Source organism: Musca vetustissima, unplaced genomic scaffold (assembly GCF_032173495.1).
Source record: "Musca vetustissima isolate MV318-11 ecotype Yass unplaced genomic scaffold, APGP_CSIRO_Mvet_v1 utg18775, whole genome shotgun sequence".
Classification (NCBI taxonomy): Eukaryota; Metazoa; Arthropoda; class Insecta; order Diptera; family Muscidae; genus Musca; species Musca vetustissima.
Genome location: NW_026876951.1, coordinates 165,930 through 193,004, shown reverse-complemented (window position 1 = coordinate 193,004; position 27,075 = coordinate 165,930). Strand labels below are relative to the sequence as shown.

The 27,075-nt window shown below is 31.5% G+C and overlaps 1 protein-coding gene across 1 annotated transcript; it reads left to right on the top strand.

Annotated features, from left to right (window-relative positions):
* Positions 1–21,479, top strand: LOC133321485 (homeobox protein 5-like). The gene is made up of 2 exons (XM_061530575.1): positions 1–703; positions 21,352–21,479. Exons 1-2 carry the CDS (start codon positions 1–3, stop codon positions 21,477–21,479), a joined length of 831 nt encoding a protein of 276 aa, XP_061386559.1.
* The last annotated feature ends 5,596 nt before the right edge of the window (positions 21,480–27,075 follow it).

Genomic DNA, 27,075 nt, shown 5'->3' with positions numbered 1-27,075 from the left:
ATGTCGGAGGGCTTAAAAACGCTCCTCGAAGCTGCTCAATACATTGAGCAGCAGGAGAAATTGAAATTATCGCCACAAGCAGCAACAGCAATACCGGCAATACTCAGTGATCATCACCCGCAGCAGCAGCAGCAGCGTTTTATTGTGCATGCCGCCTTTGAAACGACAGGTTCGGCGGCGATACCCAATGGCCACCATATTATTGGTAACAACAACAACAGTATAAATATACGAAATTCTAATATACGGCATGGTGTTGGCAATTTGCAAGTGTCATCATCGGCACCAGCTGCTGCTGCCACTTTCCAGCATGTCAGCAATGGTCATCACAACAACAACTCGTCGTCGTCGTCGTCCTCCGCCTCTACTACCCACCAACAACAACAACATCACCACCACCATCCACATGTTACCGCAACGGTATTAAGCAATGGTACAAATAGTGCAACAAGCAGCAACAACAACAACGGTCATCATCCCCACCTTCACAACAACAACAACAACAGTAGTCAATTAATTCACGCCAATAACCATCACGATTACGAATTTAATGGCAATGGCACTGTGACAGTAGTGGCAACATCCGCACTATCACCAGTAACAACGGGGCCAATGAATGGTGGTGGTTCCCCACCACCGTCATTATCGGCTGCTGTAGCAGCAGCATCGCTAAATGGCAGGTCCAGTGATGGTCGTATGTCGGGTAAGTTATTTTTCAAAATTTTATTTTTAATTTTTTTTTCCAATATTTTCATCTCGAAAAAATTATATACGGCATTGTTCAAAAGTCTGTGTGCGCTGTGGATATAACCATGCTTACCATCACATTCATCAACAAAACATTGTCCTGAAATGGAAAAAAATTAGGATTTAAGGATATATATATTTTTTTGAAATTTATTAAAAATCCATAACTGTATATAACCTTTAATAAATCCTGATCTGGGGATAGCCTTTAGAAAAATATCTTTTGAACAATTACGGACTGTGGAGAGTATTTAAAAATATTTTTTGAAAAATCCATGACTGTGGAGAGTCTTTAGAAATATTTTTAAAAAATCTCTGACTGTGGAGAGTTTTTAAAAAATCCCTGACTGTGGAGAGTCTTTAAAAAATATTTTTAAAAAATCCCTGACTGTGGAGAATCTTTAAAAAATATTTTTTTAAAAATCCAGGCCTGTGGAGTCTTTAGAAATATTTTAAAAAATCTCTGACTGTGGAGAGTTTTAAAAATATTAAAAAAATTCCTGACTGTGGAGAGTTTTTAAAAATTTTTTTTTTAAAAAATCCCTGACTGTGTAGAGTCTTTAAAAAATATTTTCAATAGAACCCTTCACTGGGGAGATTCTTTAGAAAATATTTTTTAAAACATCCTGACTGTGGAGAGTTTTTACAAACTATTTTTAAAAGTTTCACGACTGTGTGGAGAGTTGTTAAAAAATATTTTCAAAAAATTCCTGAATGTGGAGAGTCTTTAAAAATATTGTTTTAAAAATCCCTGACTGTTGAGAGTCTTCGAAAAAATAATTTTTGGAAAATGTAGACTTGTGATATTTGGAGAGTCTTTAAAAAATATTTTTAAAAAATCCCTGACTGTTCAGAGTCTTTATAAAATATTTTATTAAAAATTCAGGCTGTGGAGTCTTTAGAAATAATTTAAAAAATCTCTGACTCTGGAGAGTTTTTAAAAATATTAAAAAAAAATCCTGACTGTGGAGAGTTTTTAAAAAATCCCTGACTGTGGAGAGTCTTTAAAAAATATTTTCAAAAGAACCCTTCACTGGGGAGAGTCTTCAGAAAATATTTTTAAAACATCCCTGACTGTGGAGAGTTTTTACAAACTATTTTTAAAAGTTTCACGACTGTGTGGAGAGTCTCTAAAAAATATTTTTTAAAAATCCCTGAATGTGGAGAGTCTTTAAAAATATTGTTTAAAAATCCCTGACTGTGGAGTCTTCAAAAAAATAATTTTTAGAAAATGTAGACTTGTGATATTTGGAGTGTCTTTAAAAAATATTTTTAAAAAATCCGTGACTGTGGAGAGTCTTTATAAAATATTTTTTTAAAAATCCAGGCTGTGGAGTCTTTAGAAATATTTAAAAAAAAATCTCTGACTGTGGAGAGTTTTTAAAAATATTAAAAAAAAATCCTGACTGTGGAGAGTTTTTTAAAAAAATGTTTTTAAAAACTCCCTGACTGTGTTGAGTCTTTAAAAAATATTTTAAAAAGAACCCTTCACTGAGGAGAGTCTTTAAAAAATATTTTAAAAACATCATGACTGTGGAGAGTTTTTACAAACTATTTTTAAAAGTTTCACGACTGTGTGGAGAGTTGTTAAAAAATATTTTCAAAAAATCCCTGAATGTGGAGAGTCTTTAAAAATATTTTTTTAAAAATCCCTGACTGTTGAGAGTCTTCGAAAAAATAATTTTTGGAAAATGTAGACTTGTGATATTTGGAGAGTCTTTAAAAAATATTTTTAAAAAATCCCTGACTGTGGAGAATCTTTAAAAAATATTTTTTTAAAAATCCAGGCCTGTGGAGTCTTTAGAAATATTTTAAAAAATCTCTGACTGTGGAGAGTTTTAAAAATATTAAAAAAATTCCTGACTGTGGAGAGTTTTTAAAAATTTTTTTTTAAAAAATCCCTGACTGTGTAGAGTCTTTAAAAAATATTTTCAATAGAACCCTTCACTGGGGAGATTCTTTAGAAAATATTTTTTAAAACATCCTGACTGTGGAGAGTTTTTACAAACTATTTTTAAAAGTTTCACGACTGTGTTAAAAAATGTTTTAAAAAAATTCCTGAATGTGGAGAGTCTTTAAAAATATTGTTTTAAAAATCCCTGACTGTTGAGAGTCTTCGAAAAAATAATTTTTGGAAAATGTAGACTTGTGATATTTGGAGAGTCTTTAAAAAAATATTTTTTTAAAAATTCCTGACTGTGGAGAATCTTTAAAAAATATTTTTTTAAAAATCCAGGCTGTGGAGTCTTTAGAAATGTTTTTAAAAAATCCCTGACTATGGAGAGTTTTTAAAAATATTAAAAAAAATTCCTGACTGTGGAGAGTTTTTAAAAAAAATGTTTTTAAAAAATCCCTGACTGTGGAGAGTCTTTAAAAAATATTTTAAAAAGAACCCTTCACTGAGGAGAGTCTTTCGAAAATATTTTTAAAACATCCTAACTGTGGAGAGTTTTTACAAACTATTTTTAAACGTTTCACGACTGTGTGGAGAGTTATTAAAAAATATTTTTAAAAAATCCCTGAATGTGGAGAGTCTTTATTTAATATTTTCAAAAAATTCCTGACTGTGGAGAGTCTTTAAAAAATATATTTAAAAAATCCCTGATTGTAGAGAGTCTTTAAAAAATATTTTTAAAAATCCCTGGCTGTGGAGAGTTTTTAAAAAATATTTTCAAAAGAATCCTTCACCGGGGAGAGTATTTAGAAAATATTTTTAAAAAAATCCCTAACTGTGGAGAGTCTTTAATTTTTTTTAAATTCCTGACTATGGAGAGTTTTTACAAACTATTTTTAAAAGTTTCACGACTGTGTGGAGAGTTATTAAAAAATATTTTTAAAAAATCCCTGACTGTGGAGAGTCGTTCAAAAATGTTTTTTTTTAATCCAGGCCTGTGGAGTCTTAAAAATATATTTTTAGAAAACTTATACTTGTTATATTTGTTCAAAAAATATTTTTTAAAAAGTCCCTGATTGTGGAGAGTCTTTAAAAATATTATTTTAAAAATCCCTGACTGTGGAGAGTCTTTAAAAAATATTTTTTTTAATCCAGGCCTGTAGAGTCTTTGGAAAATATTAAAACAAATTACTGACTGTAGAGGGTCTCTACAAATATTTAAAAAAATTCCTGACTGTGGAGAGTTTTTAAAAAATCGCTGACTGTGGAGAATCTTTAAAAAATAGTCTTCAGATTTTTTTTCAAAAAATCCATGCCTTGTTATATTTACTTACTTAGCCGGCTTGTGACAGAACTTTCGTTCCATAAGCCGAGCTTAAAAAAGATTTCCATGCGCGTCGGTATTTTGCGCGGTTTTTCCAATTTGAAAGACCATATTCGGCAATGTTATCTTTCACTTGATTTTTCCATCTTGCTCGTGGGAACCATCAGCTGGTTCTCTTTTATATGCCTTCTGGGCTGGGGCATTTTCATCCATTCTCACAACATGACCTAGTCACTGCAGCTCAATACGTCTAAAAATGTAGATGTCCGAGAATAGGTGGTACAACTTATGGTTCATTCGACGGCGATAATTCACCATCAACGCAGATCGGCCCATAGATCTTTCGGAGAATTTTTCTCCCAAACACTCCAAGAGCTGCCTCATATGCTTGCGCAAGTACCCATGTTTCAGATCCATATAATATCACGGGTAGCATCAGCGTCTTGTAGAGTGTGAGTTTGGTCTGGCGAGAGGTGACCTTGCTTTTGAGTTGTTTGCTCAGACCATAGTGGCATCTGTTGGCCATCACTATCCTTCTCCGAATTTCAAAACTGATGACATTCGTTTTGTTTGTGGCGGTACCAAGGTATATAAAATCTTTGACTACCTCGAAGCTGTAGTTCTCAAGTTCCACAGTTGGTCCGTGTCTACTGGACGTCTTGCGCGTTGATACCATCAGCTTGGTCATATCGGCGTTTACTGCCAGACCTACTTTGGCAGACTCTCTCAATTTCTTCAAAGGTGGCTGTTATCGCTCTCAGTGTTCGACCCATTATGTCGATGTCATCGGCGTAGGCGAGTAACATGTGTTGTTTGGTGTACAGAATGTCATTTCTGTTCACTTTTGCCTCTCGTATGACCTTTTCCAACAGGATGTTAAAAAGGTCACACGACAAACTGTAACCTTGTCTGAATCCTCGTTCGGTATTAAAGGGCTCCAAGAGGTCCTTTCCGACCTTAACTGCTGATCTTGTGCCAGTTAAAGTTATCCTGCATAGACGTATTAATTTTGCTGGAATGCCAAACGCAGACATGACTTTATACACCTCGCAACGGATAGGGCTGTCGAATGCGGCTTTATAGTCGACGAATAGATGGAATGTGTCGATGTGTTTTTCATGGGTTTTTTTTCCAGGATATAATGCGCAGAGTGAAAACCTGTCGATGGTGGATTTGCCAGGTCTGAAGCCGCATTGATATGGTCCAATATTGTCATTGACCATTGGCTTCAATCGTACACACAGCATGCTGGATAGCACTTTATATGCGATGGGAAGGTGACTAATTCCTCTGTAGTTGGCACATATCGTCTTGTCTCCTTTTTTGTGCACACGAAACAGGATGCTGAGGTTCCAATCATTGGACATGCATTCCTCTAGCCAAATTGTACTAATGAGCTGGTACATGCTTGTGACCAGCATCTGGCCACCAGTCTTGAATAGTTCGGCTTGTAACACAACGGCACCTGCTGCTTTATTATTCCTCAGCCGATTGATTGCTATTCTGACTTCATCTTGGCTAGGGTGGTATACATTCTATACCGTCATCTCTTATTGGTTCTGGGGTATCTTCTTCACCGCCACTATTTGATACCAGAAGCTTTTCAAAATGCTCCTTCCAGATCCTCAATATGCTTTCTGTATCTGTCACCAGGTTTCCTTCTTCATCTCTACAGGAGGATGTGCCAGCACCAAAGCCTTCGATTTGGTATTTTACCCGTTGGTAGAATTTTCGGACTTCATTCTCACTCACCCTCACGTTGATTTCTCGTTGTTCGATCGGGAGAAATCCAAGTGGCCTTGTGTATATCGAAATGCTTGAATCTGATGCTGCTAACTACCATGGTTTTTGGTGGCGCGAAGTCAATCAACCTCATGCCGTTGTCTGATGTTTCTTCATGGAGGCTAAATTTTCCGACAGTGGGGTCAAAGATTTTTTCCCTTCCGATTTTTTGCATTAAAATCTCCTAGCAGAATTTTAATGTCATGGCCAGGGCAACGGTCATATGGTGTAAATATGTCTTTGGTCTGTTCATGTTTATTTTCGGTCGGAGCATGGGTGCAAATGCGACTGATGTAGAAGAACTTCGCTCTTATACGGATTATAGTAATTTGCTCATCTACTGGAGTGAATCTGGAGACGAGGTCTTTTATTCTCCTGTTAAAAATAAATCCGCAGCCATATTCACGTCTCGTTTCATGACAGCTATAATGCAGGGCGTTATCACCTGATTTACTTACGCCAGTCCCATTCCATCGCATTTCCTGTAAGGCAATACTATCGGCTTTGTACTTCTTGAGTACATCCGCCAAAGCGAACACTGCGCGCCTGTTCTGTTCTGCGGGGGTCGTCAACATTAGGGGGGTTTGGTTTTATTTTTCTTTCCTTTTTCACAGTAGGAGGGGTTTTCCGAGTGTGGTCAACTAACCGGACGCCTCAACCCATTTTTTATAGTTTCCTACTTTATATTTATCCGCTAAAGTTCCAGGAAACTTGTAACTAATATTAGAGCTCGAGCTATGATGCACTTTTCTCCATGATACGCAATTCATTCAGGTTTTTTTTGTGCTCTGCTCATATCTAAAAATAGTTCCGAAAAACTGTTCGTCCACTATTTTTAACCTCAGCTGCTATATAATGACGACATATATAAGCTGCAAAAATTCCATTGCAATAGCTGCACTCAATCTCCATTGAAATAACGCATGTTCGGTTATTAAAGGTGACCATCTGAGAAAGAGAGCCAGAGAGCGTAACTACTATCCTCCGACATACATACCACGATTGCAAATAATCCTTTGCCATAAATGTCTGTATGGGAGAGTGGGTGTTGGGCGGTTTTGTTGCCGGTTACGAAAATTGGTTCATGTTGCAATTCACAAACGCCCTCATAGGCTTTAATTTTGTTTTTCAATTCAGCTGCGGGGCTCTATATATCACAAGGAGAGGATTTTTTAATATTTTGGTTTCCACCAGTTTTCAAGGTGTAGATTTTTAAACCTTTTTTTTAATGTTTCCCCGTCAGGCCCCAAGTCTTAATTTTTATTTTTTTTTTTAACGCCCTTCTTATCGTTCCCGATTTTCAACTAAGATTCTTACATACAATGTAAGGTTATGTTCTCTTCCCTTTTCCATAATTCCAATTGAAAAGATTTTTTTTCAAAATTTTATTTTTTGTATTACACCAGACCCTTAACAATCTGTGTGTGTAGACTACGGCGGAGTGGAGTACCACTTGTGTTATCCAAGCATCCAGCACAAACATGCTGGTGTCAAATTTATGTTGTTGTGTTGTTAAGAAGTAAAGCCTCTCTATCGTATTGAAAATGTCTGGGGTATTCATTCAACATACAACAATGTTGCAAAACAACAACAGTTGCAACAACAACAACAACAATGTTTTCAGGGACTGTTTCTTTGGTTGCTAGTGGATGATTGAAAGGTAGGAATTGAAAAGACTGAGGGACAGACAGACTTTTTGTAGACGTGCAACCGACGGACGGATGGACGAATGGATGGATGAATGTTGTCGAAGAGACTTCTTTCTTTGCCAGGCTATGTGATTATTTCATTTGGGGTCATGATCTTTTGATATGTAATGAAATTCTCTTTACATACAGACAGGATGTGTTGTGACTGATGTGTGTTTGTGTGTGAAAAGGGCCTTGCAATGCCTGGAGTTCAATGAGAGGTAAAATTAAATACAGCTGATTTCAGAGAATAATTTTCAGGGATATTTATATGTGCTGAATAGCATATTTTTAGCTGAATATTTTTTGTCTGTTTGTTTTGGAAATTATGACACGAAAACATGAAAACTTGCAGATATTTTTAATTTGTGAAGAATTCAAACAGATGTGACAGATTTTCATGAGAAAATTGGCAAATCTGACGACATGTATATATTTAAAAAATATATATACTTATATTTATTGCATAATAATATAATATTTTCAACATTTTTTTCAATTCAGCTGCTCAGAATTTCCTTAGAACGCTTTCGAAGAATTCTAAAATAATTAAATATTATTTAATTACAATTTCTCGAAATTCAGCCACAGCTGAATTGTGTAAAATTGCAGAAAATTTCACTTAGAACGCTTTCGAAGTGTTCTAAAATATATAAATTTTTTAATTGCAATTTCTCGAAATTCAGCCACAGCTGAATTGTGTAAAAATCCGTAAATTTTACTAAAAATGTATGAAATATAAAATTTGCAACATTTTTTCGCAATTCAGCTACAGCTGAATTCATGGAAAATGAGTTTTAGTTGATAAATATTTTATTTAGAACGCTTTTGAATAATTCTAAAATACATAAATATTATTTAAATACAATTTCCCGAAATTCAGCCACGGCTGTATTGTGTAAAAATCTGGAAATATTAATGAACATTTTTGAAATATGATTTTTCAAAAAATTTTTTGCAATTCAGCCATATCTGGATTGTGTAAAAATCTGAAAATTTTAATGAAAATTTATGAAATGTGATTTATGCAACAATTTTTCGCAATTCAGCTACAGCTGAATTTATCACAAATGAATTTTATTTAAGAAAATGCTTCCGAAGATTTCTAAAACACATAAATATTATTTAAGTACAATTTCTCGAAATTAAGCCACAGCTGAATAGTTTAAAAATCTGGAAATTTTAATGAAAATTTAGGAAATATGATTTTTGCAACCTTTTTTCGCAATTCAGCTACAGCTGAATTTATGGAAAATGAGTTTTATTTGACAAATACCAATTTATTTTTCATAAATAACCATTTTACACCAATTCAGCTGCACAAAATTGCATTTATATCATTTATTAAATGAAAATAATATAAATTTTGACTTTTTATTAATTTTTACACAATTTAGCCACAGCTGAATTCTTTTAAACTCTGTAAATTTACTACAAAACCGTTTAAATATTAGTTTTACGAAATTCAGCTACAGCTGAATTTAGCGAAAATATGTTTTTAATTGTTTTAGTGACTATTTCTAGAAATAAAACTATTCATATTTATGAATTTCTCTATTTTTTAAACAAATTCAGCTAGCTCAATTGCTTTTAAATTTAGGAAACCCGATTTTTATCAATTCAGCTGTATAAATTGTTTTTAAATTCTATTCAGCCAGCTTTAAAATCAGTACACTTTAAAGTCCGTTTGTTTTCTTTCATTGTTTAGTTCGAAATTGAGGTTATAGAACCGCGTAGGACAAAATTCAGCAATGGCTGAATTGTTTTAAAATTACTTATTATTTAGTATTTGCATTTTTTGGCAATCCAGCAATTGCTGAATTAAATATTTAATCCTCGAACTTGCCTTTATCTTCGAATATTATGCGTTCAGTAGCTACTCACCTAGCTGAATATAAACCACTTACCCTTAATTTTAAATTTCTATGAAAAACATATTTTTAAATCTCGTTTTTATTAAATTCAGCTAGCTGAATATGTTTAAAAATGCCAAAAAATTTTAATTGGTGTCCTAGTTTTTTCGATAAATAGAATTCTATGAAATTCAGCTAGCTGAATATGCAATTCAGCTGTTTTGACATACAAAATTTTACTCTAATTTCACAATTTTCTCTATAATTATGGTTTGTCATTGTTTTTTTTTTTAATTCAGCTAGCTGAATTAATTTTTTTCTCTTATCTAACTATCTGCATACCACTTTCCTTGTGATATCAGTTAATTTTTATTGTCATCAATTGATTATCAAATAATAATACAAATTGTTAATTATGGTATTATTTTTTTTCCTCCTCGTCCAATAGACTGCTTATATAAACCCCTATGTGAAAATTCTGGGAACAAATGTGTGTATGTTAATTTTCAAAACGAACAAATAACAAATATTATTTAGAAGCTCTCTAAAAAATTCACAATATTGTTAATTTAAAAAATTTCACATTGTTTATAAAAAAATAAAATTCTTTGACAAAAAAATACAAAAACAAAATTATAGTGCTGTGCTAAATTCCCACTCTTGTGTTCTTTTTTCTTCTTTTTCTCCTTTATATCGTTTTTGCAAAACAAAATTCTTCCCTTGCAAACCCTTCTGTTTGTTAAACACATACTCATTGAAAGAGATATAGACCAGGCACGGGCAGAGCATAAAAAATTCTGTTCTCACGCACTTGTCTTTGTGTGTGTGTCAATGGTTTTTCAATTGGTTCAGTTGAATGTGTGTGAGAGAATAGTGATACTTACTCTCGCGAGAGTGCACGCGTGCGGTGCTTCGCCCGACTGTGATATAGAGCAGGCACGGGCAGAGCATAAAAAATTCTGTTCTCACGCACTTGTCTTTGTGTGTGTGTCAATGGTTTTTCAATTGGTTCAGTTGAATGTGTGTGAGAGAATAGTGATACTTACTCTAGCACCGCACGCGTGCACTCTCGCGAGAGTAAGTATCACTATTCTCTCACACACATTCAACTGAACCAATTGAAAAACCATTGACACACACACAAAGACAAGTGCGTGAGAACAGAATTTTTTATGCTCTGCCCGTGCCTGCTCTATATATTATAGAGAGAGAGTGAACGAAAGAGAGCCACTAATTATAATGTAGTTGAATGCATTGTTTTTGTTCTGCTTATTTTATCACAATTTTCCCCCACTCTGCCCGTCATATGTGTTGTTTCTTTGCACATGATATCACACACACACATGGTATAGTGGTGTATGTGTGTCTGTGCATGCATCGTATGTTATTTTGTTGTTTTGCATTATTCCCATTTATTTGTTTTTGCCTTTTGTGCTTTGCCGAACAAACAACCCAGTCACAGCCAGCCAGCCAACGAGCTAACCAAGCACCGACGAACGTACGACGAAAGCAAACACACAAACAATTAACAACATTTTGAGTATCTCAACGTCGACGTCATCATCATCATCATCTGCAGACTGCAGTTCCACTAGCAGCAGCAGAGCAGCATGCAATTTACACACATACTCTCTCTTACTCATACACTGAGCTGTTAAGGCCACGTGTACCACTTTGATATGTAGTACAAAGAAATAATAAGTATGAAAGAGTAAGAAAGAGAGAGGGAGATAGACAGGCCCAGTGAGCATGCAGTTGTTTGTCGACACCGGTTTTCAAAGCTCTCTTTTGGGGAGCCAGCCATCATTACGAAAATATCTCAGACTTGTTGCGTTCTTTTTTCACCCCAACCCTTCTCTCTCTCATACACACACCAAAAAATAATAGACAAAAATAAACATGAACAACTCAGCTTGTTTGCAAATACTCATGATTGTGTGTTGTTGTTGTTCTTTCGCCTAAGCGTCAAACATTGGGGCTGGGTATTGTTTGTTACGTTGCTCTCCCAACATCTCTCATGTAATGAGGTGGGTGGCGAACAAACGAGAATGCAATAAGTCGTCGTCGTGGGGGCGAGAGTTACACATTGTTGTTGTTTTTGTTATTGTTTATTTGCAAATTCAAAGAAATGTGTAACAATGGGTTTTCATTTGTTCTCGCACTCTTTGTAATTGTAATTGTGTGAAGAGATTATGCGGGGGTATTTTTTGTCAAACCGTGTTGCCAATGGCATTGATTAAGCAAAAATAACCATGGGAAATGTACGTTGTTCTTTAAATTAAATAAAATAGACTTTTGTTGAAAAATATAATTACTAAAAATAATAAAAAAATGAAATAAAAAGCAAGTAATAAAAAAACATTAAAATGAATTAATTAAAAAATAATTAAAATTAAAAAATTATTAAAATAAATAAAAATTAAAAAGACGTTTAATAAATTCAAAAAATATATCTTAGTAACTGAAGAGACAATTAGAAGATTATTTTATTTAAAAAATTCCAAATAGGGGAGAGGGGGGCACCTTTGAACACTTTTTGCTTTCAAGCCTTATAAAATTTTTTATTTTATAATTTTTGGTTTCTTATAAATTTTAACTAATAGGTACATATGTAACCTTTAAAATGAATATACATATGACATACTTTAAGCTTGATAAATATATTTTATTACTGTTTTAATGGAGGAAGTCAAAGTGTTCAAAACTGCCCCCCCAGGGGGGCACCTTTGAACAAAGCTTGGTATTTTTGAACGGCATGGTTTTTTACAGTCTTTCTGTCCAAATATATATGTATTTTATTCATATATATCAGAAATGCATTAATTCATTAAAAATATATATAAAAAATGTTCAAAATTTAAAAAATTTAGATCAAAAGTTACTAAAACATAAAATGACTTAAAAACAAAAATTAATATGGTGAAAAATACCGTTAATTTCGTAATCTTATTAGCCCATTTGAAATTTTGAGAAATCGAATCCAAAAGTTAAAAACTCATTTTTTTACTCGAGTTTAATGGGCATGTTCAAAGGTGCCCCACCCATGGCATTTTACGGAAATTTAAAATAACTTTTTTTGTAATAAATATATATGAAAGAAATTACATTAGTTATGTTTGAAATGATAGTTGGAATGCAACAAATTTGTTTGACGAAAGAAAACTATCACAGAATTCTTCCTGCGCCCTTACAAACAAATGAAAAAAGTTTACAATGACACTCAGAAAACATGGTCACCCATGCACAATTTTTCGACAAGTGAAAAAGCAAGCCAAAGTGGTTTACGCATATAAAGAACAAGATTGCCATATACAAAAATGTGGTTGCGGGTCGGAAAAATATTAAACCAAGATTTTATGAGCGCTGTTCAAAGGTGCCCCACGTTCAAAGGTGCCCCCCTCTCCCCTACTAATTAAATATATGCCAATTCTTAAATTAAAAGCAATTCAGCCATTGCTGAATATGTCCAAAAATGTTGCACAGCCTCAATTTCGATCAAAACAATGGGCTCCAATTCAGCTAAATTTTTTCCATTGTTTTGATCGAAATTGAGGCTCCTCAAAACTTTCGGACAAATTCAGCAAAGGCTGAATTGTTTTTAAATTAACAAAATTGCATATATTTAAGAAATATTTAGAATTTTCAACAATTCAGCAATGGCTGAATTAAATAATTAACTTTATAATTGTTTCTTCAGGTATTAAGTTATTATTTCGATTTATTAATTTGAGGTATTCAGCCAGCTGAATTGTTAAAATTAGTGATATTTTATATATTCAGTTAATTGAATTGTGAAAATATGAGATAGTTTCTGTTTTCAGTTAGCTTAATTGCTCAAAATGTGTGATACTTTATGTATTCTGCTAGCTGAAACGATTAAATATGGATTCTTTAATATATTCTTCAAGTTGAATCGATATAATGTTCGATGTTCAATAAATTTAGCTGAATTCTTATAATATGTGATATTTTATGTTTTCAGCTATTTGAATCGATTTAATATCTGTTCTATAGTGTATTCAGCTGTCTGAATATATATAATAGACAATATTTAATGTACTCAGCTAGCTAAATTTGTATATTATGTGATATTTTGTGTATTCAGCTAAGTGAATTGATATACTTTGCTTATTTAGATAACCCAATTTCAATAATATGTGACATTTCATGTATTCAGTTTGCTGAATTGATCTTAAATGTGATATTTATTGTATTCAGCTTGCAAAATTAATCTACAATGTGATATTTATTGTATTTAGCTATCTGAATTGGCATATTATTGCATATTTCATAAATTCAGCTTGTGCAATTAAAATACTATGCTTCATAGTATGCATTCAGCTTTCTCTATTTTCGATATTATGGAAAATTGAATACATTCAGCTAGCTGAATTGCATTAATAATATATTTTAAGTGTATTCAGCTGGTTAATTTTAACTTTTAACAAGATTCTGACATATTCGATAGCCTATTTTCAATTTGTTCGCAGTTTTGCACATATTAAGCTAACTGAATTAAGTTTATGTACTATGTATTAAGCAGCTGAATTGATATTTTATAGTTTATATTATGAATTCAGCTAGCTGAATTGATATAATGAACCATATTTAAGATATTCAGCTAGCTAAATTGTCGATATATGGACTCTTTAATGAATTCAGCAATCCGATGTGCTATAATAATATATATTTCATGTATTCAGCAACATAAATTTGTAGTAACATATATTTTTCATGTAATAACATATATATTTCATTTATTCAGCTAGTCTTTTTTCAATTTAGCTCGAGTTTAAACAATATTTTGGTATATTCAGCTATCTTTTTAATATTAAACAGAAGAAAAATAGATTTACAAGATATCAACTAATGAACAATTCAGGCAATAAAATATATGCTGCTGAAAATCTGAAATTATGCAATATAATTAGCAGAAATATAATTTTTATTACAATTTTGATAGCTGAATACATAAATTATCTTCTATTTTTGCAATTAAGGTTGCTAAAAATCATTAAAAAAGTTATTTTTTGCAATTCAGCTACCTAAATATATGAGAAGGTTGTTTTTATTACAATTCAGCCAGCTGAATTTATACGACATCTACAATTTTTGCAATTCAGCTTGCTGAAAATTTGAAAAAAAAAATATTTTTTTCACAATTCAATTTGCTGATTAGTTAATTTTTAAGCCTTCCTAATTTAATGCATTAAATATGAATTATTATTTTGTTGAAAATCTGAAATAATAGTTTTAGTTGAAATTCAGCAAGATAAATAGTGGAATAATTAATTTTTATCACAATTCAGCTAGCTGAATTCATAAATTTTTTTGCAATTCAACTAGCTGAATATATTAAAACATTATTTTTATTACAATTCAGCTAGCTAGATTCATAAACTATCTTATATTTTGCCATTCAACTTGCTAAAAATCGCAAAAATTAATTGTTTGTGCATTTCAGCTAGCTGAATATATTAAAAAAATTATTTTTATTACAATTAAGCTAGCAAGATTCATAAAATATCTTAAATTTCTTCAATTCAGCTTGATAAAAATCTGAAAACTTGACATTTTTCGCAATTCAGCTAGCAAGTTCATATTTTATTTTAGCTTTTTGACATTAATTTTTTTTATTGAGCCATGTTTTCAATTCAGCTCCTAAAAAAAATTATTATTTTTTAATTGTAATAAAAAACTCAACTATATGGTTGAGGTTCCTACGCAAATCATCTCAATACAATCAACAGAATATTTTTTTTATTTTATTTTAGTTTTTAGTAGAATTACTATTAAATTTCCCCAAAAATAGTTTTTGAAATCCTCTTTATAATAATTCACTTAAATTCCATTACTTGGCAACTCTGAACACGAGTTTAGCTCTCATGTAATTTAGCACTACCACAATATCCCAACACACTACAAATCTTTCTGTTAGCATGACGTTGACGCCGACGACGTCGCCATTGTGTTATTAACAACAATGCTCCAACGCTCTCCAACACAATTGTTGTTCGTTGTAATTTGTTGTTATTTTGTTTTTGTTTCTCATTGCAAATTTTGTTTTTGCAAACATCAAATGATTCGTGGGCTTATGAGCGCAACATAAGGTAGAGAGAACAAACACAGAGCTTAGGTGAGAAAAACACAGCTTTATTTTGCGGAGAAACAAAAAAGAGCATGACGAACAACAATGATGCGGCACTTGTGTGTATGGTTGTTGGTATCAGCGTGTATGTGTGTGTGTTAGTTGGCTGATTATAAAAAAAAGTGATGTTGTTGTTGCTGCCATGCCGCCGCGCCACTATTGTAAACAAAGAGTCATTGAACTTTGTACGAATTTTGTTTTAAAGTTTCGTCGTCTTCTTTGTCGAAAGGCCTGTGCCAGCCTACTGGGTTGTTGTTATGTTTTTTGCCTATCAGCCGGGTTGCATTCAATAGTTGTTGCAATCAAAAACTTTATTTTGAGATGCATTCAAATTTTGCAATATTATTTTTTTTTTCAATTACATTTCATTTTTTTTGCGTCTGCTCTGTAGCAACATGTTTGCCAATGGGAGAGACTCAGTGGTTTCTTTTTTTCTTTTTTGGCATGACATTTTCCTAGTTTGCAAAATTTCAAATGACATTTGTTATGACTTTCTCAAAACCAGACAACAGCAACAATCAGATGAGTCAATTCTGTATGCTCATTGAATTGTGGTCGCGTGGCATTTTCTCTGTTTCTTTTCTTTATTTTTGTATTTTTCCTAATACACCCACATGACTGATTTTGCTTTATTTCATGTTTACAATATTGTTAAATGAAGGCATACTCACGTTGCCAAGCTGATATCTATTATAGCTGAATATATTTATAAATACATAGGATTACAAATTTTTTCAACAGCATTCAGCAAACCCAATTCATATTTTAAAAAATTAACGTTTTTGGCGCATATTTTAACTATTCAGCAAGCTGAATTGAGAAAAAATTAAATTTTCCTTATATTCAGTAAGCTGAATTGCGAAAAAAATTGAATTTTTTAATTTTCAGCTAGCTGAATTGCAATAATTTAATATATTTTATGGATTCACGTAGCTGAATTGTAATAAAAATATTTTTTTCATATATTCAGCTAGCTGAATTTAGAAAAAATAAATGTTTGAGATTTTTAGCAAGCTAAATTGCAATAATTTAAAAAAAATTTTGGATTCAGCTTGCTGAATTTCAATAAAAATAACATTTTAATATATTCAGCTAGCTGAATTGAAAAAATATATATTTTTTGAGATTTTTAGCAAGCTGATTTGACATAATTTAACAAATTTTATGGATTCAGCTTGCTGAATTTCAATAAAAATAACATTTCAATAGGCAAAAAAATAAATAAATAAATAAATTTAGCAAGCTGAATTGCCAAAGATATAAGATAGTTTATGAATTCAGCTTTCAGAATTGTTATCAAAATTATTTCTTCAGCTATTTGTCTTGCTGAATTTCAATAAAAACTACTATTTCAGATTTTCACCAAGCTGAATTGCAAAAATATAAGAGATTTTGTGGATTCAGCTAGCTGAATTGTAATAAAAATAATTTTTTCATGTATTCAGCTAGCTGAATTGAATTTTTTTAGTTAGCTGAATTGCAAAAATATGAGAAAATGTATTAATTCAGCTTCAGAATTGTTATAAAACTTATTCTATTTATCTTGCTGAATTTCAATAAAAATTTCTATTTAAGATTTTCAGCAAAATTAATTGCAAAAATATCAGATATTTTTATGAATTTAGCTAGCTGAATAGCAAAAATAATTCGTATTTAATGTATTAAATTGGTGGAGGTTTAAAAATTACACATATTTTAACTATTCAGCAAGCTGAATTGCAATAATTTAACGTATTTTGCGGATTCAGCTAGCTGAATTGCAATAAAAATAACTTTCATATATTCAGCTAGCTGAATTGTAATAAAAATAAATTTTTAAGATTTTTAGCGAGCTGAATTGCAAAAATAAAAGATGATTTATGTATTCAGCTTTCAAAATTTCATAAAAATTATTTTTCTTTTAATTATCATGCAGAATTTCAGCAGCAGCATATATTTTATTTATTTTAACTACCTGAATGGACTATTTCTGATCTTCAATTAGCTAATTTGTAAAAATAATGAATTGTTTCCTACATTCAGCTAGCTGAATTTCAATTAAAGTGCATATTATTATAATGTACTTGGCTGAATTGGGATAATAATGTATATATTTATAATTCAGCAAGCTAAATGAGAGTTGTTCACAAATGCAAGTTGCTGAATTATATTTAATTTTAATTAAAATACTGTTTTAAAGACTATTTTTTTCTTTTTGGGCTCATTTTAACATATTCAGCTAGCTTAATTTGGCTAATTCTCGGAAAAAAATTCCAATTGCATATTTCTTATATTTAAGCAAATTCAGCTAGCTGAATTGCAATTAATGTTGCCGAATGAGGGTTTTTCATGAATTCAGCTATAATTTCAATTAAAAATATTTTTCAACGTCTTCTTTGTATTTCTGGGCTTATTTCAACATATTCAGCTAGCTGAATTTTACTAATTTTCAAAAATATAATATTCCAAATGCATATTTCTCATATTTAATTCAATTCAGCTAGCTGAAATTTACTAAATTTCAGAAATTTAATATTCTAAATGCATATTTCCCATATTTAAGCAAATTCAGTTGGCTGAATTACAATAAAAATTCTTATTTTAAAATTTATGTTGATAAATCGCAATATTTGTTATAATTCTGCAAGCTGAATGAGGATTTTTCATGATTTCATTTAGCTGAATTAGCTATAATTTCAGTAAAACATATTTTTTAAAGTCTATTTTGTATTTCTGGGCTTATTTCAACATATTCAGTTAGCTGAATTGTACTAATTTCCAAAAAAAATAATATTCCAAATGCATATTTCCCAAATTTAATTCAATTCAGCTAGCTGAATAATAAAAAATGGATTATTTTGATTTATTTTTAATTCATACGAAACTACTTCCGTTTTGAAAATTTATGATTATGATTTAATAGTTCGTTTTCTCTCTCTCTCTCTCTCTCTCACCCTCTCCCTTTCGCAGAAACCCTATTTTAGCCCTTCTAATCACTCCTTTAGATTTTATCTTATCTTCATTTCCTATCTCACATTTTCCGACAATACAGTTCTAATGCTGCCGGGCGTCGACTCACACGTGTCGAGAATGCACTCTTTGCCAACACAACAGAACTGCTGGAGGAGGGAGGGGATGGTTTCTTTTTTCCCAAATAGTTGACAAACACTACTCTAAACTATCTGCCTGTTGTTTGTTATAGTGCTGACGTTTGTCGGTCAACCAGACAGATAGACGTTTACAATTGTCTGCTGTTGGTGGTGGCCTCATTTACTTTCTTTGCGGCATTTGTGCCGCCTTTGCCCCCACCCACACTCTCTTACACAGACACAAACACACACCAACAGTGCTCGTATCTTCTTAACGACTTGTGTCACTTACTCTTATTGGCATTAAACAGCTGTTTGATTTGACAGTTGGTGTTTTTTATGATAACACTTGAAGTTCGGAAACTAACACCCAAAACAAATAATCAATAAATAAAAAAATGAACTGCATAGAAACAACAACACCACCATGATGGCCTGGCTAACGAACGACTTGTGTAGAACCGCCGAACAACTGTTTTCTGTTTGTTTGCTGTTGTTGTTATCAGCATTGTATTATTGAAAACTAATTACCGTTAAGCAACAACTGAATTAAAATATCGTTTGGTTATTTTTGTTGTTATTCTTGTTGTTGTATTTAAATGTAGTTTAATTAGTATGGCAGTGGGTTTTTGGGGACCGATAACATTTTAAAATATATGATTTGTGTTGATACTTCAAATTACTTTTTTATTGCATTTAAAGGAAATTTAACTTAATTCAGCTAGCTGAATTTGCTTTAATATTCGAAATATAAATTTTAAATATTTTTTTCTTATTATTATTTACAATTCAGCTAGCTGAATATGACTAAAATCGTTTTTGTATTGAAAATATAATTTGAAAATATTTTTTTACTGGACATTTAGCTAATTCAGCTAATGATTTTCAACAATCCGGCAGCTGAATTCTTAAAAAATCCTGTTGAATGTAAAATCATTATTTGCCTGACTATTTTGCAAAAACAAATTATTTGTTATTGTAATTCTGCTGCATAATTTATAAAAATATACACTAATATTTTAATTCAGCTAGCTGAATTCCTAAAATATTGTCATATATTGAAATTAAAATTGCAATTCAGCTAGCTGAATATAAGAAAAATTACTTATTGTAACAATATATTACTTTTTATTGTAATTCAGCGACATAATTTATAAAAAATATGCACTAATATTGTAATTAAAATTGCAATTTAAACTATTGCAGTAATAAAGAATTTTATATTAATACAATTCAGCAAATTAAATATGTAAAAAATACATTATAACTGCAATTCAGCCAGCTGAATATAAGGGAAAATCTTTTTTTTTACCAATTTAGCAAATAAATTTAGTGGATTTTAATAAATATATTACATGGTATCACAATTCAGCTACATAATTTATAAAAATATGCACTAATATTGTAATTCAGCTAGCTGAATTCCTAAAATATTTATTACAATTCAGCTAATAAAATGTGTAAAAAATCCATTATAATTGCAATTCAGCTAGCTGAATATAAGGAAAAATCCTTTTTAACTATGCAAATAAGCAAATAAATTTAGTGAAATATTATAAATATATTACATGGTATTGTAATTCTGCTACATAATTTATAAAAATATGCGCTAATATTGTAATTCAGCTACACTCGAGCTGTAATTTGCACTATTACAATAATTAGTATATTAAATTTAACTATTGAAATATATAAAAAAAATTTATATTATGTCAATTGAGCAGCTAAATAAAATGATGTAATAAATTCATTATAAAAATTCCATATTAATATTATTCAGCTTGCTGAATTTATGAAATATCTGATAATATATCAATTCAGCTTATGAATTTAATCCTTATTTTTAATAAAAAAAAAATTAAATTTTTCTAGTAAAATAGTCTATTTTATGGCTATTCAGCAAATTGTAAATAATTTCAATATTTCCCTAGTAATATTATACAATTCAGCTAGCTGAAATTAAAAATTTCATGAATTTGAAATAAATTCCGTTAGCTGAATGACAATATATTCAGCTAACGGAATTTATTTCAAATTTTATATTATAGCAAATTCAGCTAATTTACATTGTAAAATTCAAGTTATTATAGCAATTCAGCTGACTGAATAAATAAAATATTGCTGCTGAATTCATAAAACATTCGATTTTATTTATTTAAAGCTTGATGAATTCATAAAATAAACCAATCTAGACCAATATATATACTAACATGTTTATTATTCTTAAAGTCCATAAGCAGTTATTCAGCTGGCTGAATATGATAAAATTTGTATTTAATAAATTCTTTTATTTATACAATTCGATATTTGAAGGAAATACTTGTAAATTAAATTTGTATTCAATTTTTTTATTAATTCACCTAGCTGAATTTTGCTGAATACCAGCTTTAAGTACACACATACACATGTACTATTTCTCAATTATCCAACAATAGTAATAATCCTTTATTAACCCTCATTCTTTCAGCCTAATAATGCACTTGCATTCTCCCCGAAATGTTATCCAAATAAATACTCTCCTACACACACACACTGTGTTCTACATATCTACGTTGGTGCTGTTTTGGTGGTGCTACTCTCAAATGTATCCACGTGATATTCATTCACAATTGCGGTCAAACACATGGACATGTCATGCAAAAACATGTAATTTTGCAAATATATCGCACACACTCTCTCTGTTCTTCTCTCTCACTATCTCTTGATTAAAATACCTAACATGCCACAACACACCTATGCTACGAATGTCGTTGTTGTTGTTAATGTTTTTTTTTTCTTTGGCAATTGCATGCGTTGCTAAATGTCCATTCCATCCATGACTTTTGGAAATTGAAAATCTATTTTTAGCCTTTGTTTGGACGTTGTCACGTCGCAGTGTAAATGAGGAGAGTGGCAAGCAGCATATGCGCGTTCATGTTTTTTTGCACAATAATTCGTACATGGACATGTTGGCGAATTACTTATTGAAAGGATAATTGACTTGTTTAAATGTGTGCGTGTGTGGCAGAATAATTCTGGTTTGGTTGTAGTCGTTGTTGTTGTTGTTGGCATTAATTATTGGTCACGTAGCACGAATACTTACTACTGGCGTTTTGCGTCAACACAATGAAAACCGTTGGCGTTAGGGCGTTCAAGGTTGAGAGAATACGGTCATTGAGGCGTTGGAAAAAATTAAAAAAAAAAATATTGGAAAAAATTATTTTTTTTTTAAGAAAACATTTTTTTTGGAAAAAATTACAAATTTTTTGGAAAAAAGACAATATTTTTTGAAAAAATTAAAAAAAAATGCATCAAAAATTAAATAAAAAAATTGAAAAAATTGGAAAATATTAAAAAACAATTTATGAAAAAATTAATAAAATAAAATTATGAAAAAAAATTGAAAGAAGATATATATAAAAAAAAATATTTAAAAAAATATGAGAGTTTTTAAACTTAAGAATACGTGCGGGAAAATATTTTTTAAAAATCAAGGGTATTGGTTGAAAAATATTTTTTTAGATAAAATTTGTTTTTGAGACTTTGGAAAAAATAAAAAAAAATTACCAAAATGTTTTTTTTTAAAATATTTAAAAAAAACCTTTTGAAAAAAAAATTAAAAAAAAACTTTGGAAAAAAATTTAAAAAAAAAATTAGAAAAAAATAAATTTTTTTGGAAAACTTTTTTTAAAAAAATATACGCTTAAGAGGATTTTTTTTTAAATCCAGAAAAAGAACAAGCGTGAATATTTTAAAATATTTACACACAAGTGTAGATTTTTTAAAAATATTTTTTAACGAAAATTCATTTAAAATATTTTTTAATGAGGCGTGAATTTTTTAAAAATTATTTTTTACATATTCTGTAAAAAACATCTGAAAAAATCTACGAATATGAAGGATTTTTTCAATAGCGTTTTAAAGACCACAAAAAAACTTAATTTTTTTAAAAATATTTTTTGCATACATTTTTAAAGACCATCCAAAGGCGTGCAATTTTTTTAAATATCTTTTGTACGACAAATTTTAAATATTTATTGGTGGCCCTCATAAAACGGTACCTCCCAATATTAGATACCTTGGGAATTTTCGTCAAGTTTTCCATGGTAATTGGCTGTAATTCCGTATTTTGGGTTCTTATCTTATGTAAAGTCTCCTTATCCAAAATTATCAATATTGTCTAATGTTTAAGGGTCGCCCTGAAATATTCGGTATTTTGGGGTGTGTGGGCTCGATTTTTCTCTCATTGGATAGCAAAGCTCCCTACAAAAAATGATCAATGGACAGAGTTTTCATTTACATTTATAATATAGTATTCGTACAAAAAAATTATAACTATTTGTTCTCTTTATAGGTTAGTCCCCAAAACATTGGGTATATTTTGCATAATTTCGAATTTTAGATTATCATTGCGTAGCATATCTTCCTACTAAATGTTATTAATTGATCCACTTTTTTAGGACACGAATACTCTTAAAATTCGGTTCTTATGCAATACAAAATGTTTCTACCATATTTCTATCCTCAAAGTTTTTTTTTATTATTTTAAAATACAAATGTTCAAACTTACATCGTTTTCCAAATTTTCCCAAACAAATATAGATTTGTTTGTTTTGGTTTTTTATTCTATTTTTTTAAAATCCGTTCCCCCTGTTATTTCATAAAAAATCCTCCTCCATAAATCAATTCGAATTCTTCAATTCCATAAATTCCTCCTCATTTCAAAGTGATGAAACGTTGAACGTCGTTTTCCGTCTTTATTGTGTTCTAAATACTCAGTCGATATATTGTTTTGCCTGACAGCCGCTCGCCTCAGTTAAATGCAATTACGTCTGTACTCTCACTCACACATACATCCACTTGTTTTCCATTCATCATCGTTGTCGTCATCATCATCACCATCGTTGTTATATCAAGTTTGTATTTTTTTCTCTCACTGTAGTTGTTGCTCCTGCTTTTGTAGTTGTTGTCAATAAGAACAGTTATTTTTAGACATTTTATTACGCTCTTTCTTGTTTGTGTGTGTGTTTGCATTGCAAGGCATGCATGCAATTGACAACTTCACTTACTTGGCTGGCTGAGTGTGTGTAGTTGATTGGTTGATGTACATGGGTGCGAGTGTGTGTGTGTGGGTATAAAAAACCCTGTAGGAAATGTCTACAGTAAATCAGTATTGACTTACTATTGGCATTGTCACCAATACTGTGTGTGTTGTATACCCAACACAATGCATGTGTGTGTGTGCTATTGACATTTAACATGTGCTTGTCATTGGAAATGAACTAGTGACTTGGTCAGTAGTAAGTCAGTAGTTTTTAGATATAGACACAGCGTCGCATATGTGGACACGGTCAGTAGTAAGTCAATAGTTTGTATATATAGACTAAAGGTCACATATGTCACTTGTAAATTTTTTATAATTTCTTTTGCTCAAAAAATTTTTCACCAATTAATTAATTAATTTAATTATTACCATTAATAACTTTAAACTCGCGTTTTTAACAAAATATCTGTCTATTGCCGCCAACATATTTATAATTAAAGAAAAAAAGAAGAAGCATAACCATGCTCAGTTGGTTGTTAACATAACAAATGCTTCTTCTTATTACATGATATGTAGACAAGTTGTAGAAAATATGGAGACATGTCGCCACAATAGTAGACAAAGGCGATACAACACCCCACATTTCCTTCAGGGAAGTTACTGTTATTGCCATCAGGTACGCCAGGTTGAACGATTTATTGCACAGTAATTCTTATTGTGTTGCTGTTGTTATTGTTCTTATTGGATGTGTGTGCTCACTGACGCATTCGTGTTTCGTAAAACGTTGTCGTTTTATTGTTTTGTTTTGCAAAACATGCAACGACGACAACAACAACTATCCAAGACACCCACTCGATTAACCAAATAACCCAGCATTAATTCTCTATATCTCTTGTCACATGGATCAACTTGCTCTCTTTTCCTCTTCCTCCAACTCCACCACGCTCTCCTCCCACTCACATGATTTTATCCAGTGTTTGTTTATTGTTGTTTGTGCATTAGTTCAATGTGCTAAGTGCATTAGTTAACGTCTCCTAATCACATGGCATTTACCTTAACGACCTCGTGCCTTATACCAACGACATACAAACAAAAACAAACACGAAACTCATGTAACCTTTTGCCTTCTCTGGTCAGTTTCTCTCTGTAAATTTTTTCTCCAAGAAATAAAAATTATTCTCACAATTTAGTATTTTATTTTGAACAAAGGAAATTTCCTTGCTCCAAAATGAGAATGAACTCATTTGGCTCTCAATGCATACAAATGGTGGGGAGTGTTTAAGAGATTATCCTTTACATCTCGGCTACCTTCGTGACTGTACGGTGTGTAGGTGTCCAACAAACAATATTGCACACACAAATATACACTTCATTGGGAGAGCCATGTAATACTCAAATAATAGGCATGGATTCAGAAGAGACGTAGTCAAGTGTTTTCATTACTTTTATTTATAAGAGTTACCAGATTGTGTGTGTATATAGGGGGTTGCTGTGGAAGAGATATGTGGGGGTGTTGTTAAAAACTTTAAAAATAGTTTTCAATCAACTTTGAAAGAATCAGAAAGAATATTTTTTTTAATCAAATGTGGAAAATATTTTTAAAATAATCTCCGTTATATCAAGCTTTGAAAAAAATATATTTCAAAAAATTACATACTTGGATTAAAAATGAAAACTTAAAATACCAAATTACAGCCAGTTGGGTTGGAAAATCGTGTTCAAAATCCCCTAAATACCGAATAGTGGGAGGTACCGTTATATTAGGGCAACCCTGAAACTTGGGTCAATATTAATAATTTTTGGTATGGAGATGTGTTACACAATGAGAAAACAAAATACCAAATTACAGCCAATACAGTTGGAAAATCGTGTCTAAAATCCCCAAAATACCGAATATTAGAAGGTAGCGTTATGTGGGGCTACTCTGAAACTTGGGTCAATATTAATAATTTTTGGTATGGAGATGTGTTACACAATGAGAAACCAAAATACCAAATTACAGCCAATTCGGTTCGGAAATCGTGTGTAAAATCCCCAAAATACCGAATATTGAGAGGTACCGTTATATGATGGGACCTACCCTGAAACTTGAGTCAGTATTAATAATCAATATTACAGAGATATGTTATTCAATGCGAAGTCAAAATGCCAAATTACAGCCAATTCGGATGGAAAAGCGTGTCCAAAATACCAAATATTGGGGCCAGGGTTACCGTTGTGCGACAAAAGTCGCACTTTGCAACTTTTTTGATGTCCTGTAACTGTGTTTGCAACTTTTTAAGCTTTGTGCGACTTTTCTTTTTTGTTATTTTTAAAGTTGAATTTTCCTTTTTATGTGTTAATTCAAACTGATTTGCATTTTTCTACGTCGTTTTTGAGTTCCAAGGGTATCTGACATATTATCGGAGTTTCATTTTTTTGACAAATTTATTTTTCTGTGCGATCTTTTTTCGAAGGGAACGACTTTTTGTGCAACTTTTTTTTTAAATTGCCAGCGGTAACACTGATTGGTGCTATATGAAAACATGAATGGATATGTCCCACTTGCAATACCAAATATCCTAAGTCTGCCTCTAAAATGGCTTAGATTTGTTAGAAATTCTCTAAAAAGTTCTCCTAAGAATTTTCCCCACTTGACCACCAAAAGATGTCATATGGCGCCCTTTTTTCTAATCCCTGAATTATTAACACTCTCACATACATTTGTACCTGCTTAACTTTGCCATAACAAAGAGGAGAGCAAGAGATTATCACTGTGTGTGAGAGAATTTACCGAAATGCAGTAGAGAACAAAAAAGAATAGGGACTTTTTTGTTGTTGTATTTGCCGAGCATCGTTTGTTGTTTGTCGGCAACTACACAGGTTTTTTGGGGAGCCATATATATATAAAAGTTGGTGGTGTTATTGTTGTTGTTTTTCTGCTTCTTCTTTTTATTGTAAAGTGTGAAAACAGAAACAGTGAAGAGTGTTTGACAATGGCTGGTTTGGCATGCCATGTCATGACATCTAGTTTTGTTGTGTGTGGGGGGGGATCCCCCTCCCCATCAAGAAATTGATAGCTCCCTATTCGTGCATTTACGTACATTTTGGCCAAGAGGCAAAACGACATTTGAATGTTGCTCTTGTTTTTGTTGTTGTACAGTGCTTTGACTTTGTCGGTCTCTAAGGTCTTTCCCAGGTTGCTGCCTGAGAATTGTGTATGTGTGTTTTTTTTTGTCGTCTCCTCCATTTCATTGACGTAGAACACATGCTGTGGAAATTGTTGTTGGTTGTTGGATGATATTCCCAGTTATTATAGTGGGAGGAGGTAGTCATGAGAGAGGGTGGTAATAGAGATTTGTTTTTTTTGCATTGTTCTTCTTTGGGTGTTGTATTTGACTCTCATTGTTATGCCAAAATCACCAGCAGGCCATTTATTTTGTTCTGTTGTTTTTTTTTTTTCATTCGTTCTTTGCACGTACGAATGTGCATGGTGGGAGAGTGGCTCGCTCTGTCCTTTAGTATGTGAAAAATGTGTGTGTATGGATTTTGGGGAGTGGGCCCCCCAT

Coding starts and splice junctions, on each gene's coding strand:
- LOC133321485 (XM_061530575.1), top strand. CDS start 1: ATGTCGGAGGGCTTAAAAACGCTCCTCGAAGCTGCTCAATACATTGAG. Junction 704..21,351: donor CAGTGATGGTCGTATGTCGG/GTAAGTTATTTT, acceptor ATCTATTTTTAG/CCTTTGTTTGGACGTTGTCA.